This window comes from Arvicola amphibius, chromosome 12, assembly GCF_903992535.2.
Source record: "Arvicola amphibius chromosome 12, mArvAmp1.2, whole genome shotgun sequence".
Lineage (NCBI taxonomy): Eukaryota > Metazoa > Chordata > Mammalia > Rodentia > Cricetidae > Arvicola > Arvicola amphibius.
Genome location: NC_052058.2, coordinates 138,276,980 through 138,293,074, shown reverse-complemented (window position 1 = coordinate 138,293,074; position 16,095 = coordinate 138,276,980). Strand labels below are relative to the sequence as shown.

At 43.3% G+C, this 16,095-nt stretch overlaps 1 protein-coding gene and 1 non-coding gene across 2 annotated transcripts; both read right to left on the bottom strand.

Moving 5' to 3' along the window:
• Positions 1-3,274: 3,274 nt before the first annotated feature.
• Positions 3,275-15,800, bottom strand: Snrpa1 (small nuclear ribonucleoprotein polypeptide A'). The gene is made up of 9 exons (XM_038313959.1): positions 15,512-15,800; positions 13,873-14,020; positions 12,315-12,393; positions 8,662-8,708; positions 8,350-8,452; positions 7,716-7,795; positions 7,255-7,330; positions 6,141-6,234; positions 3,275-3,534 (listed from the first exon to the last, which is right to left on the bottom strand). Exons 1-9 carry the CDS (start codon positions 15,591-15,593, stop codon positions 3,476-3,478), a joined length of 768 nt encoding a protein of 255 aa, XP_038169887.1. The 5' UTR covers positions 15,594-15,800; the 3' UTR covers positions 3,275-3,475.
• Positions 3,677-3,783, bottom strand: LOC119803162. The gene has a single exon (XR_005283572.1). It is a non-coding gene; the product is annotated as a U6 spliceosomal RNA (small nuclear RNA).
• Positions 15,801-16,095: the final 295 nt, after the last annotated feature.

Here is a 16,095-nt window from a genome sequence, read left to right as displayed (position 1 = left end):
GCAACTAAGCAGAAATGTTATCAGTCCTGAGTAGGTTAGTTAGTTTTCTGAGGAGAAGTAGGCATAGAACGCCAGCTACTCTAGTCGATTACAGATGTCACAAGATCTGCCCAAGACTGGGCTCAACACCCTACCACTGAGAGGAGGAGGTGCTAATTCAGGCCCACCTGAGCCCCCCAGGACTCTACTACTGCTAGTTGATGGAGGAGTAAGAAACATTTCTTCAAGCCTGGCGGTGGTGGTGCACGCCTTTAAAACCAGCACTTGGGAGGCAGAGGCAGGCGGATCTCTGAGTTCGAGGCCAGCCTGGTCTACAAGAGCTAGTTACAGGACAGGCTCTAGAAACTACAGGGAAACCCTGTCTCGAAAAACCAAAAAAAAAAAAAAAAAAAAAAAAAAAGAAACATTTCTTCAGTGGTGCAGCCATCGGTAAGGGGCCCGTGCTCCCCTAAACAACCCTAACTCACTAAGTCCAGCACATAGAAAAGGGGTGGCTAGTTGGGAAGAGGGGGAGATATTCCCAAGGGCAGAGGAGAGAGAGAGAGAGAGAGTGTGTGTGTGTGTGTGTGAGAGAGAGAGAGAGAGAGAGAGAGAGAGAGAGAGAGAATAAAATACATTATGCGTATGTTTGTTTGTTTTTTTGAGACAGGGTTTCTCTGTATCTTTGGAGCCTGTCATGGAACTAGAACTCACAGAGAACCTCCTGCCTCTGCCTCCCAAGTGCTGGGATTAAAGGCGTGCACAACCACTGCCCGGCTACTCTTTTTTTTTTATTTATTTTTTAAAATAATTTATTTTTATGCGCATTGGTGTTTTGCCTGCATGTATGCATGTCTGTGTCAGATCCCCTGGAACTGGAGATACAGACAGGTGAAAGTTGCCATAGGGGTGCTGGGAGTTGAACCCTGATCCTCTGAAAGACCAGCCAGTGCTCTTAACCTCTGAGCCATTTCTCTAGGCCCTCTGTGGGCACTTGAATAAGTGTTTTTGCAAGCATGTAAGTACACCATACACCTGCAGTGACCACGGAGGCCAGAAGAAGGTGTTGGATTCCCTGGAGCTGTTCAGAAGGTTGTGAACTGCAGTGTTGGTGCTGAGAACCAAATCCAAGTTCTCTTTGAGAACAAGTCCTCTAAGTCAATCATCTTTCCCCTCCTGCTCCTGTGTGTGCTTGTATATATATGCGGGCATATGTATGGAGACCAGTTGTACCACGTAGATCCAGAGATCAAGCTTCAGGTTAATCATTAATCAACTCTCGTTGATCATATTCAAGCCTTAAAGCCAAGACATTTACCAATTACGTTCAAATGCTAAAGCAGCAACATTCAAGGTCAGGCAGGTGTGGTGACTCACCTATAATCTCAGCTGTTGGGAGGTGGTGGTGTAAGGATTAGGAGGTCAAGGCCAGTTTCAGCTGCACAGCTCCTTGAAAGCCAGCCTGGACTAGGAGACACCTTTTCAAGTCAGTATGTTAATGTGGCTCCAAGGACCCATTCTTGTAGTTGTTGTGTGACTATCAGTTGACACAAATTTCTGCTGTCACACGCTCAACATTAGCCTGAAAGAAACTCATGCTCTACAAAATTATTCACTGAAAACGTTGGATTCTAGGGAAAATAGATTGGGTTAAAGTGAACCCGACCAATATTTGGGTCCTGAGACACAGATGGAAGAGAGGAAGCCTCATTTGCCTCTGGCCAGCTTTGCAACGTCCTCGATCAGGACACTGGCATATAGGACGCAATGGTGTGCTGGGTGTGCTTTTTCCCACCTATCTCAAATACTAAACTATCCAGTACTCACAGTTCTGAGCATGCTCAGCAGCCTCCATCATTCTCAAGGACTACAGTGTAGGCCAGGCCTGGGTGCCAAACTCGAGTTACTTTTAGTTAAAAACGCGCAATTCTAAGTTACCCCGGACACCAACTTGTCAACACTTGGATTGTTGACCAAGATGGGAGTCTCATCCAGTAAGAGAACTCAATGAAGCTATGGAAAACAGAAACGTTTTTTCTTTGGTGCAGTCTTAGCATGACTGTCATAAAGCCACAGTCACAGCCATAAGAAGCAAGCACTTCATCTGTCTTATGAGCAATAGGAACCAGTCCATTAACAGAAGGGCTGCGGGAGCAGCAACCTCCGAGGATACTACAAATCAGACTCCAATCCAGCACAGAAGGAAACTGAATTCAAGCCATTGTCCTCCATTCTCCTCAGCAAGACGCCTAGGAAGCCAGTTCCACTCTATCTCTTTACAAGAGCAGCTAGTTGTCAGCCATCGATGAAAAGCATCCAGAGACTACTTAATATGCTTGTCACATCCAGAATTACCAAAGATGTTTGAAAAACCAATCAGGGGCTGGGAAAATGGTTCAGTGGCTAAGAATGCTTGCTATGCAAGTCTGAGTACCTGTGTTCAAATTCCTGCAACCCATGTAAAAAGCTGGGTCTGTAAAAATGCCTACAACCCCAGTACTGTAGGGTGGAGACAGGACTGCTGGAACTGACTGGCTGCTAGCCTAGCTCCAGGCTGAGAGACATTGTTCTTAGGGGAACAAGGCAGAGTAGAGAAACCAAGGCACTGATATTTAACAATAAAAGCCTTTCCTAAATAAGGGATGCAGTTAAGACAGCTAGATGCTAAGAGAAGGGTGCCTTAACCTGCCCCACAGAGAGCCATGACCCATGTCTGTTCCACAGGCTGGAAGGCTATTCTGCTCGTGCTGTAGCACCAACAAAGATTATTCTCATTCCTACTTAGAATTTTAAAAATCATTTAAAATTTGTTAGCTGCTTATGTGTTCGGTTTTATTTGTCCAGTCCTAAATTCTGCCTGCCTTTACAAAGAATCTGTAACATTTCTTAATCGGAAGTAATGTATATTCAAAAACCCCATTCTCTCTGCACTGGGTACTTTTGTAACAACCTGACACAAGCTAGAGTCATCAGATAGGCTAGAGCCTCACTTAGTGATCAAAGGGGACAAGTCCAAAATGGGTAGTGCCATCCCTGGGCTGCTAGTCATGAACAGCAAGCCAGTAAGCAGCACCCCTCCATGGCCTCTGCATCAGCTCCTGCCTCCAGGTTCCTGCCGTTTGAGTTGCTATCCTGATTTCCTTCAGTAATGAACAGCAATATGGAAGTGTAAGACAAATAAACCCTTCTCTTCCCAACTTGCCTTTTGGTCAGTAATGGGAACACTAACTAAGATACTCCCAAACTTCCAACTTAAACATGCCCTTATACCTCACCACAAACACACAGCAGACAATTTGGCAGCACAGAAAGTGGCCTTTATTTTATCATTTGTAGAAAATGGGCATTTAGATACCGATGTTCATATTAAAAAATTATCAGCAGTAGTTCTGAGCACTCAGCAATGCTGACAGATTCCATGTTGTTGACACAAGCAAAGCTGTTACTCCATGCTCAAAAAGCAAGACTTGTCCCTGGAGAGCCTATCTGTCAGAGCTCAGGACCCATTTGTGACTGTGTCTTCTTCCATCTCTTCTTCACCATCATCACTTGGACCTGGAAAAAAACCCATAAAACCTTAAGTCATGTCAATTTTGTATTACCTGTCCACTCACCAGACACATAAATAAAACAAAAAGTGAATAAATACACTCAAAGTTTTTAATTGTGTTTCTGTGGCAGAATCTTTTTTTTTTTTTTAAATATGGAACGCTTCACGAATTTGCGTGTCATCCTTGCGCAGGGGCCATGCTAATCTTCTCTGTATCGTTCCAATTTTAGTATATGTGCTGCCGAAGCGAGCACTGTGGCAGAATCTTTTTTTTTTTTTTTTTTTTTTTAAGATTTTTGGTTGCAGAGTGGTAGTGGTATACACCTTTAATCCCAGAACTTTGGAGGCAGAGTTCAAGGCCAGCCTGATTTGAATTCCAAGACAGGCAGGGCTACACAAGAGAAACCCTGACTCGAAAAAACCAAAAACCAAACAAACAAATAAATATTTTTTTTTTGGAGGGTCAATGTATTCTGAAAAAAAGAAAAAAAAAAAACAAAACAAAAATGCTGAACATGGTAGTATATGCCTTTAATCTCAGCAGCCAGGAGGCAGAGGCAGATGAATGTCTGAGTTAGTCCAGCCTGATGAGAGTGAGTTCCAGGACAGCAGGGCTATGTAGAGAGACGCTGTCTCTAAAAACAGTGTTGCCTCGTTCAAATACGCAGAGAAACTACTGAAGTTCAAGTCTATCTGTGACATCTGCAGTCAGAAGCAAACAGCAACTTCTCACAGAACATTCCCAAAGTGAACTTGACGTTTTCTCAAGGAACTCTTTCCATTCATACCTGCAGCTCAAATTCCACCTTGTAGTCTGAACAGATCTTGTACCCATACATACAGACACTTGAGTATTTGGAAAAATTCATTTACCCTGTTTTGTAGATCTTTCAAATGTTGAGTAATTTCATGACACGGTATCATGAAAACTAAATTTCATTAATATTCCCACTTTTCCAGAAACATTTGTAAGACTAGGAATATATCAACATTATACCAGTGGGTCTACGTTTTCCTTCTACTAACAATGAAGTTTGAACCCAGGTCTCATGTGTATTAGGCAATGTTCTACCAGATTTACATCCCAGCCCAAGTTTTCCAAACTTCAATTTTTGCTTAAGAATCTGCAATTTTATCATTGGTAATAAACACTGTCAGGTGCTGAGGATTGCTCAGGGACTTAAGTATGATATCTTAACTCTATCTTCAGTTCCAAAGAAAATCATTTCTATTCCTTCATTTAGGACAGGGAGTGAAATTACATGAATTTTACTGGGAGCAGATGCAAGGAAGAACACACCAAGTACATCACTTGGCCTCCTTGCCGAGGCACCAGGTTTTCCCCACCAGTGCAAATGCTACTAAATGAAAAGAGCAAACACCTTGGACTTATTACAGAAATAATTTGCCTTGCATGTCCCCAGGGGCCCAAGAACACAACAATGTCACCATTCTTAAAACTATCCTACACCCTCTCCCTGAGGAGCAACTGACAATAGCTGCTGAGGCAGGAGATCGTTTTCTTCAGGAATGTAATCACTATAAGCTGCCCTTGTTCCAGTAAACACCCCTGCCCCATGCTCATGCAAGTAACCATGACTAAACTAAGTGGGTCACAAAACTAAAACCAAAACAGCTCAAAGATAATGATCCCTGAGAAGCTGCTGTGGTAGTGATCCCTAGGGATACTTATATCAAAATGTGTAATACCTGTTTACTTTATTTGAATAATGTATCTCTAGTGCTCAATTTGCTGACACAACTTGGCATTCAAACATTACACTAGTTAACACCTACCCAAAACTTGCCCTGTGCTAAGTGCAATTATTACAATCCTCCCCCAAACCTTTTGATGATAGTACCTATCTTGAACTTGCCTAAGATGAAGAAACCTGCCCAAAGACAGTACTGGTCAGGCTCTTTATATAGCCTGTGCAGCTAACTACTAAATTACCACAATAGCCACACCTTGCTTTACAAGAATCTATGTTCTAGGAATTTTAGCACTGGAGATCTTGTTTTGTGAAGATGAACACGACAGAGTGTGTACTTACACAAACTAGATGGTATAAGCTTTTCAACTACCTATATGGTGAAGGCAATTATTTTTTTCTAAACTATGAACCTGGACAACATACAGTAAAAGTATAAGGCAATTTTTAAACTGTTACTTTATGGGACCACTACTGTAAATGCATGTATCAGTTCACCAAGATGTCCATTATGTAGCATATGACTTAGAAGTTCACAATCACCTCTAGAACTTTGCTCTTTCCATGTTATAAAATGCTTTGCTACAACTTGAAAAGACCCCCATAAATGTTCCAGTGGCTTAACTTTATTGCCCTTCCCTCCCTACTTCTACTACTTTCCTTCATTCCTATTTTCTCCCCTACCCCCAAAAGGTCTTGATCTTGTGTAGCTCAAGCTGATCTCAGATCTCAAAACTTGTTTTTTTTTTTTTTTGCCAAGAACGACCTTCAACTCCTGAATCTCTGGCCTCAACCTCCTGAATATGGGATTTCAGGTCTGGTCATCATGCCAGCCAGGTATTCTTCTGTAATCATTCCAAGTGTGATGTTCTGGAATTCCACGGAGAACATTTTCTCACCTGGTCTGCGCTCTCTGCCAGGTATTTGGCCAGACTGCAGCAAGCCCTTCAGCCTCTCAACCTCAGCCAGCGTCGATGCATTTGCTATGGCATTCTGGAAAACACAGGAAAAGGGAGAAGGATGATGACTACCACCCAGCAGACACTGCAGAAATTCCTACCAACTTTCCCACAGAACATCAACCACATGGTTCTGTGATGGGGGAAGAACTGTACTGGTATATTAAATCAACCTAGGATCTGATTGTTTCTTCAAACAGACACAATGCCCTGTAAGGAGCCTGGGCTGGGCAGTAAAAGTCTCCCAATCAAACACTTTGGATAATTCATTAAGTGTGGCTAGAATTCTGTTGTCCTTTTCAAAAAGCTTGTTTAGTACTTGAGAGCAGTACAATTTAGGAATTGAACATTTGGTGTTATTTTTGTGGTAATTAAATTACTAAAATTTAAATTCAAAACTGATACTAACTTTCAGTATGTTTGAACAATTTATTTCGATCTTTTTCTTTCTCTTTTTTGTTTTTTGATATCTAAATACAGGTAAAAATATTCTGATGGAAGTTTGATATCTAAATTTAGTACATGACTTGTGAGGATTTTAAAAATTGCACAGTTTTTAAAGGATGAAAACAAGCACACACACACACACACACACACACACACACACACACACACACACACAAAATTAACCTAGAAAATACACCATCAATTTTCAATATTTAGGAAGAGATTCAGGCTCTTATGAAAGAGAAGCGGCAATCAATCATTTCATGCCCTAAAATCCAAGCTAAGTATCTGCTGGGATTTCTGTTACTGGAGACTAGAATTTTCTACAGATACTTCAACAGGAGGTGCCAGCCAGCAAATCCTGCTCAAAGAAGCGAAATGTCCCTGGGAGAAGGAGACACATACAGACGCCTTTGATTAGTTCATGCAATTAATTCAAAGTCTGGTCAAATAGGCACATTAATGTAGTCTTTTCCTGAACTAGAATTACCAGAGTCTTCCTACGAACTATGAGATAATGGAATCTACAGTGTTTAGCACTAGGACACCCACTGTCCTGTCCCATCTGGGCTCTCTCCAGTCTGACAACTCAGACACACATCCTTACCTTGATTGCTTCCACATCCCCTGCAGATGGCCCACCTTTCTTTTTGTCAGTTGGCAAACCAGCACCTGGATTAAAACTTGGGAAGGAGAATATAATCGTTACATTCTGACTGGTGCAAGCTGCTTCTCTTACTTTCAAAAGCTTTTGAAAGTAATTCAACCAGTGTAGTATCTTATCTTTGTTAACAAACTGATACAAGAACTCTCTCCTTCAGAAACACCACCCGATCCATCTTCCAATAGAGAAAGCAGGATGTTTAATACCAAACTAAGATGGTAAACCAGAATATATGCTCTGCTGACCGGGTAGAAATTTCCCACAATGTCATGGATGGCCAGCACCATCATTGAAATGTACTACCACACTAACCAGTTTGGGGTTTAATTTTTCTAAGAGGCAAACTGCCAGACAGACAGTGTTTCTGAAGGGAAGTGGAGTTAAGTTGGATATCCGTATCTTACGTTTTGCTTCTCCTGGCAATATCCTTTGCAAGCTGTGCACCCCGTTTGCCCTTGAACATTTTCTCTGCTTCCTGACGCTCCTACAGCGACACCACACACAGAGTTAATTGAAATAGGAATACCACATGCATTTAGATGCATTCCTTAGAAAACATGGAAGAGAATTCTCCTGATGTATTCTGGGCTGGTAAAAACACCAAAAGCCAACTTTAAATTAGGAGACACAGTGGTCCAACCTTCTCGGGCAAAGCTCTCAAAAAGTCCCCACCCTGCTAGTTTCTAAGAGGGACTCCCAAGGGACTCCAGAGAATTAGCACTTCCCACAGAGGAAAAGCCATTTTAACAGGCAGAGCTGCTCACAGCTGGACTATACTACACTCCTTGTTGGGGACACATCTAAGCAGACAACCCATTGTGTAGTTCGAGCATCTGGCTAGCTCTAGAACGGCCAACAATGCCCTGCCATAAACTGTCATGAGAAAAACAAAAACAATAACAACCCCGACTTAATGTGTTCTTTCTCACACATAAATTTCAATGTAATGGTAAAAACTTACTAAGCAACTTTACAAACTGGTCATGAAAGCACAAAGGATCACTCTGTAAAGACTCACGGCCAGGGTGCGGTACTCACTTTCAGTCTCACTTTCTGAAAGTCCAGTACTCTGACTTGTGGGACTTTGTAGATCACATAAAGTCGGTAATGCTTCTTATTTGTCACAGGATTTCTTAGGATGCTATAAAAAAGGGACAGTGCCAATCTCACTCACAGCACTCCATTTGAGAAAGTCATCTGAAGTGTAGTGACTATAAATCAAGAGAAAGCACACCACTCTTCCTACATTACTGTCACAGGAAACAACATCCAGGGAAGAGCAGTTCAGTAGTAGCCTGGCGGTGTTAAGGACTTCACTAGTCAAACTATCACAACAAGTGATTTCCATACCTTAGATATGTCAGTGATTTGAGAGATGCCAAAGGATCCAGATCACCCTATAAAATAAGGGTCAAAGTAAGAACAAGGCTGATAGACATGCTTCTATTCTGATATTTTGAAGTGACAAGCATCTTTGAAATAAGTATCCACACTATCATTTACTTATTTTTTTCACTGCCCTGGCACCTAGTCAGATAATAATACAATACAACTATCCAAATATCTTCCACCTAATGAACTGATGAATACATTCTAACTTCTTTAACTCTTGGTGGTAACAGCATTTGTTTCAACAGAAGACAAAAAAAAATTGATTTCCTATAGCAATCTCAAAATGACTACTAAGCAATGATTCAAAAATAAAACCAATGTCAACATCGGTGACTTACTTAGGAGCAAGGTATTTACACACAGGAACCTCAAGCCAAGATCTTGGTCTAAGGTGGGGGTTTTGTTGTTTGAGACAGAGTCTCCTAAAGCCTTGGCTGGCACTAAACTTGTTATGCAGCCTAGGATGATCTTCAATCCTGATTCTCCCAAGTGTTGGAATAATGGGTATATGCCGCCAAACCTGGTGCAAATGTCCCTTCTTGTTAGTATATCCCAAGTGGTTCCAGGGAGCATACTATCTTTGAGAGAAGGCACTATTATCTTAGTCTTCCCCTGCCCCCTCTCTTCAAATAGTTTAAAAGACAAGGTGAATAGTATAGTTCAAAATTTATGGTGGCCAGTCATGGTGGCACATGTCTTTACCCCAGCACTTGGGAGGCAGAGACAGAGAGATCTCAGTGAGTCTGAGGCCAGCCTATTCTACATATTGAGTTCTGGTCAATCAGGGCTACATATTTTCATCTTCCCAAACTGTCCTGGAAACCATGATGGAACAAAGATAGCAAAACTAAAAACCCATCATCCAAAGCTACAAGCAAACTAGACAAGGTATTTCCTAGAAACTATATACTGGGAATAAGTAGGGATACCAGCTACAGGACTTGCACAGCATTTGTGCAGAAAGTAGAGGAAAGGCAAGAAGGTGCATGATAAACCACAGAACTCTATAATAACCAACAGATGTTCAATTTGAGACTAGTTGCCCAAGGATCTGCATGTTCCAATAATATGTACAGGGAGATCCAGATAGGGTGTGATAAGGCTACAGCAATGTGGATCTTCATGCTTGTTGTCTTTTCTCCCACATGGTACAGAGTCTTGCTATATAGTCCTGGCTGATCAAACTGTGTCCCTTCCAGGACAAAGTCCTACACGAAGGAAAAACCTGAGAGACCTAAATTGAATAACTCAAGAGGGACACTGGGAAACATCACAGATGAAGCAGGAGTACTCACTTCTGCAGCATACACATAAAACAAACTGGGAGGACAGAGAAGGTCAGTGTGGCCGTAAATGGATGACATGTACCTTTGCTAAGAGGGTCACAATTTTAAAAAGCAGTGAGAGAGAACAGAGTTCTCAGAGAACAAGCAGTTATCTCCATGCTGCCAGAGGAAGCACTAGAGCTTGAAAACTGGCTCACTAACATAAAAAGACTCCAAAAGCAATAAAAAGTGTCTGTTATACATCACAGTACAGAACATATTGACAGCATGCTGACGGGTTTAAGAAAAAGAATAGCTAGGCTTGTAGCTCATAGGGGGCTTAACTAGCACCCGAAAGGTCCTAGATTCAATTTTTGATTCTATAACATATCACCAGAGGCACTGACTCCAGAAAGACCCCTGTTGGGACCTTCTACATCCCCAGCTGTATGCTGGTAGAGCACTGGCTTTAAAGCTGGGTGTAGTGGCTCATGACTGTAATCCCAGAATTTGGAAGGCTAAGACTGTAGTGAGTTCAAGGCCAACCTAGGCTACCTGGAGCTACAAGTCAGCCTGAGTGACAAAGTTAAGGGATTGTTTCAAAATACAATATAGGCTAATAGTTGATCTAGGTTGCCTACTTGAGGATAAGACCCTGTTGGTGAAGGCACCAAACACTCAGCACAGGACATGAGAAATTGAGTTGATATTGAACAGGAAGCTCCCTACTAGCTGGTTAGTTTCCAAAGTACCAGAAATTCCAGGCAGGCTGCTGAGAAAAGATGTCACCAACAGTCATACCCAGCTATGAATACTGTCAGCTCAGTAACGACAATGTGGCAAAATATACCCATGGGCGTAGTAGCGGCACAAACATTAATGATATAAACAGCCATTTTCTGATTTGATCTAAGATCCACTCAACTGAAGGAAATGCATGCCTGGTATAATGAATCCGGCTAAAAATCCAAGGCTGGGCAGCTCACAGGTCCTAGAGCTGACCCGACTATTAATATTTTGCTAAGTGGACACTGCATCAAACTGCCCTTTAAGTATGTATTTCTATCCCCACAGATTAGTAGTGCAGTTCCTGGACCTCATCAGAGAAGTTTCTTTGTGGAGTGGATAGCACTTTATGAAGAAACTCACGACTGGCCAAAGTGTAGAGCCTGTGTTTCTGGAGGGCTAAGCCACACTGGAACATCTCTAGCATACCTCTTCTCCCAAGGCCCCCAGACTATTGAGGAAGGACAAGTGGAAAGACCGCAGGAGCTCCAGGTGGGAAAAGACCAGGCAATACAAGTGTCTTCTGAACAAGGCAGGACCACTGCACTGTTCATGAACTCAGAGAGCTGTGGTCATCTGCACAAGACCAAGCCAGTCAATATTCCAGCATGGAAGGGGGCAGGGGCTCACAAGTGCCCACCTCTACCCGAGGAACTTTTTACAGCTGGGGAAACGGGAGGAGGGAGAGTCAGTATTCTTGAAGGGTCCTGGCAGTTCAACCGTTCTCCTGTAGATGGTTCCAAACCCCAGAGCATATGGCCAGCACAAATAGGACATGATGCGTTAAGAAAAAGGGGGGCGGGGGGCTGGGCATGGTGGTGCATGCCTTTAGTCCCAGCACTTGGGAGGCAGAGGCAGGAGGATCTCTGTGAGTTCCAGGACTGTAGAAATATCCTATATCACCAAAAAGGGGAGGAAATCAAATTGTGAGAAGGTAGGGGCAGATAGGGGAGGAATTGGGAGTGAATACGACCAAAACCATGTACACATGTATTAAATTCTTGAAGAATGAAAATGTTGTATTTAAAAAGAATAGCAGTTGAGAAGGGTAAAGGTATTGTAGACTTTAAACTGAGGTTTCTGACTATGAATAGAAATATATATATATAGCAACTGATTTGTAAAGCATTTGAAGGGAAAGTAGAATGACAGACACAGACAGTGCACACGCATACATACATACATACATACGTACATACATACATACACAATATAAAGAAACAGAACAGATGACAAAGAGTGCCCCTCCAAAGACAAGCTACGATATGCCAATAATACCATTAAATGCAAACAGGATATAGGCGATGCATTTAAAAGAATAGTGGACTTAAAAAATCCTATCATTGGGCCGGGTGGTGGTGGCACATGCCTTTAATCCCAGCACTTAGGAGGCAGAGGCAGACGGATCTCTGTGGGTTCAAGGCCAGCCTGGTCTACAGAGCGAATTCCAGGACAGGCTCCAAAGCTACAGAGAAACTCGTTTTGAAAAAAACCAAAACCAAAAGCAAAAAAGGAACAGGAGGCATCCTTACCCTTTACAGTTACCGCCATTCAACCTACCAGTTCCACTAGACTGTTGTTGGTGAGGATGAGCTCCGTCAGACAGGGCAGAGCCTGATCAAGTCCCTCTCCTATACGGCTAAAAGAAAAATAGAAAGGCTCTCAAAGAAAGCGATAAACAAGCTAACAGTTATCTCTACCCTTGCAAGTATGTCAGAATAGCTCTCCCACATCCCACCTCAAGGAAGGTGAGATTCCAGGGCAGAAAAAAAACTACTTAGCCAATTTGCAACTTTTTGCCTAGAAAACTCAAAAACCAATGATTCTGCATTCTCAGAGCTGGTGTAACACATTCATCCAAAGAAAGTGTTAATCATGAAAGGCTTCTACCTAAAAACTCCACTCAGTATTCTATGTGTGTGGGTGTTTTGCCTGCACTTATGTCTGAATACCAATTATGTGCTTGGTGCCTGTGGAAGCCAGAAAAGGGCCTTGAATTCCTGGAACTGGAATGGTGAGCTGCCACGCTGGTCTCGGGAAGAGCCTAGGTCCTCTAAACTGGAAAAGGAGCAGCCAGTACTCTTGAACACTGAGCCATGCCTCCAGCCCCTGGAATCTTTTCTTAATAAAAGCTTCTGCAATCCCAGTCCCCTGACAATTCTTCCCAAGAGCCATAGACCCTAACAGTACCAGGAATGAACAATCTTCTTCAATAACTATATTAATACAATCTTTATATAAAGCTGATAAAGCCAAGTGGTACTGCACACCTTCAATTCCAACACTTGGCTAGCAGGGGCAGGCAGATCCATAGCAGGTTCCAGGCCAGCCAAGGCTACATAGTGAGACCCTGTCTCAAAGAAACAAATAGGATCTTAATTTCACAGAATTATATTCTAGAAGCCAACTACAAAGAAAAAAAAAAGAGCAGGGTGTATGATGTATAGCATCTCAGTGAAAAGTGATTTTATTTAATAAAAAAGACTTTACTGAGACAGGGTCTCACTATGCAGCACCAGGTGGAACTTGCTAAGGAGATAAGCTGGCGTGCCTCAGCCTGCCAAGTATTAGGGTTAAGGGGGGGGGGCACCACTACACCTGGCCTTTAGAAATTGTTTTATCACAATGCTGTTGATAACTGCTCTAAAATCTGAAATGTATACATAGCAACATGTTTTAAATTTAAATTCAAAGTTTCGTATCAACTACAAATATTAAAGATCTCTGAAGAGTAAACAGTAAGGTCAGACCAATGCCCACATTAATCTCCCAATCTTTTAGGAAAAGTGCTCGATTCATTTCTCCCTGTAAGAAGAGACATGGAAAGGCTGGAGAGGTGCCTCAGCAACTTATGAGTGCTGGCTGTCCTTCCAGAGGACCCAGATTCTATTCCTAGCATGCATGTGGCAGCTCACAACTGTCTGTAACTCTAGCTCCAGGGGAACTAACACCCTCTTCTGGCCTCCGAAGGCACCAGGCACCAGACACACTTATAGGCAAAGCACTAACACACATCAATAATAATAATAATAATAATAATAATAATAATACACCATCTTCAGGGTACACTGTAACATCTACTTCAGAGAAGAAAGTATTCTCGCTAGCAGACACTCACCAAATTCTGTTGTTGTTCACTAATAATGTTTTCAGCCTTCTCAATAAAGGAAAACCATCCAGTTTCCTGATCTCATTGTCAGAAAAATCAATAGCATCAAATTGGTCTAAGGTAGCACCCAGATTTTCAATGACAGGAATTTTATATCCTGAAAAGGAAAAAAATACAAACAACAGACATTAATATAAACGAAAGGTTTCTGAAAATAGTAGGGGTATTTGATGGTAATTAGACTCGAAGTATTCTTTCAAGAAGTATTAAACTGGCACCGGTGCCATGTCAAGTACTGCACAAAAATACTGAAGAGAAACGACAAACAAGAGTTACGGGTCTTTAGTGCCACGAAGTGTGTGGTTGTGTAGAAGTGACGAGGTTGAGGGCAAGAGCATCCTTCCTAATACTGGTGTCCACTGTTTATAAGAACACCTACAGTCACTCACACTGTTCAAGTCCTTGAGTTATTAGGCTCCCTGATGAGTTAACACATAACTCAACAGTACAGCCTCATGTATCCTGGCCACTCTCCTCTGCACCAGAGCTGAAAACGGTTTATATAAACCACAAATCACACTGCGAGCATCCCCTTAAGTATCTAACGGGCATAATTATCGAGCTGCGCACCAGAGGAAGAAAAGACATTTAGCACACAACTCAGTAGTGAAGGAGTCCAAAAAAATATGGTACCAAAATAACCCTTCTCAAGGCTGCCTGGTCTTCGGAGATTCAGCAGAGACCAAAAATGTGCCAAGACAGTAAAAGGGTCCAGATGCTCCTCTAACGGACTTCTATCTGAGAGCGTTAATTTCAACAAACAAACGTACTAGGATTTCCTATAGGGCAGCAAGGGATGTTAGCAAACGGTACCCCGAGACTGTGGTTGCCTCAGGTCACAGTTATATAATCGTAAACCTGGTAACTCTAATAGCTTTCAAAGCCATCTCTTGAAAAGTTAGGTTGATAATTACACTTTCAATGTTAGGCCGTGTTACTTCTTGTTGTCTTGTTTTATTCGCGACAGGAGCCTAGGCTGGCCCCGAACTCACAGATCCGCCCGCCACTACCTTCTGAGTGCTGGGATTAAAGACGTGCACCACTACCATCCGGTTAATGCTGTTTTTTAAAACCAACTCAACAGGACCTCGGGAAGTGAAGGCAAGAGGTCGGAAGTTCGAAAGAACCCTGAACTACATAGCGGTTTGAAGCCAGCTCTGGGGACAGGAAACCCTAACTCAAAAGCAAATGAACAAATCCAAAAGGGGATTAGTGTATATAATTAGGATAACTTTCACTTTTATCTAGTCTACCCTCACGTGTCATATGAACGAACTTGTTAAAAAACCAGCCGGTCGCCATCCTGTATGCACCAATTTCTATTTGCCTGGCCCTCAAACAGTTCAGGCTGCTGAACGAACCGGGCAAAGCCTAACGGGTACGGACCCGGGAAGGGATCGAGGGGCCGTGTCTGCTAGCTGGAGCGGGTAGGAGACGGCTCCAAAGGGCCCTGACGGAGTTGATGCGAGGTGACCCGGACCCGGGCGGGAGGCCCACGGGCCAGGCTCCGGCCTCGGCGCACGCGGCGGGGCCGCTCCTCTCGGGCGCGCGCCGAGCCGGGACGCAGCCCGCGCTCCGCCTAACTCACCGCGAAGGTCCAGCTCGCGGTCCCGCACAGCATTGGTGTACTGCGCCGCCTGCTCGATCAGCTCCGCCGTCAGCTTCACCATCCTGCCGCCGCCAGAGTACCCTCACCTCGGCCACCGGCCTGCGCCTCCCGCCAGAGCCGAGTCCCACAGTGCACCGCGCCGCGCTGCCAGGCAGTACCAATCGCAACCGCGCGCAGCTCGACCACCAGACGAAAGCAATCGAAGGCCCTGCCCAGCGTTGCGATCGTCGTCTTTGCTTCTAGGTTCCGGGCTGGAGTGTTCCTGGAGTGTGGACAGCCCAGATTCCAGACTTTTGTGTCCAAAAGATAAGAACACGCGAGAGGCACTCTCTCTCTCTCTCTCTCTCTCTCTCTCTCTCTCTCTCTCTCTCTCTCTCTCTCTCTCTCTCTCTCTCTCTCTCTCTCTCTCTCTCTCTCTATCACACACATAAAAGTAAAACATCTTAAATGATATTTATATTGTAGGCCGGGCGTGGCAGGGAACGCCTTTAATCCCAGCACTTGGGAGGCTGGATCTGTGAGACTGTGGACCAGGTCCTTCCGGTCTATAGAGCAAGTTCCAG

Bases quoted from the DNA above. Each gene is read 5' to 3' on its own strand.
- Snrpa1 (XM_038313959.1), bottom strand. From the start codon at position 15,593: ATGGTGAAGCTGACGGCGGAGCTGATCGAGCAGGCGGCGCAGTACACC. The intron at 6,235-7,254 runs GTAAGGATGTGT...TGTGTTTTCCAG, and splicing joins GGGATGTGGAAGCAATCAAG to AATGCCATAGCAAATGCATC. The intron at 3,535-6,140 runs GTGAGAAAATGT...GTTTTTTTCCAG, and splicing joins TGGCAGAGAGCGCAGACCAG to GTCCAAGTGATGATGGTGAA.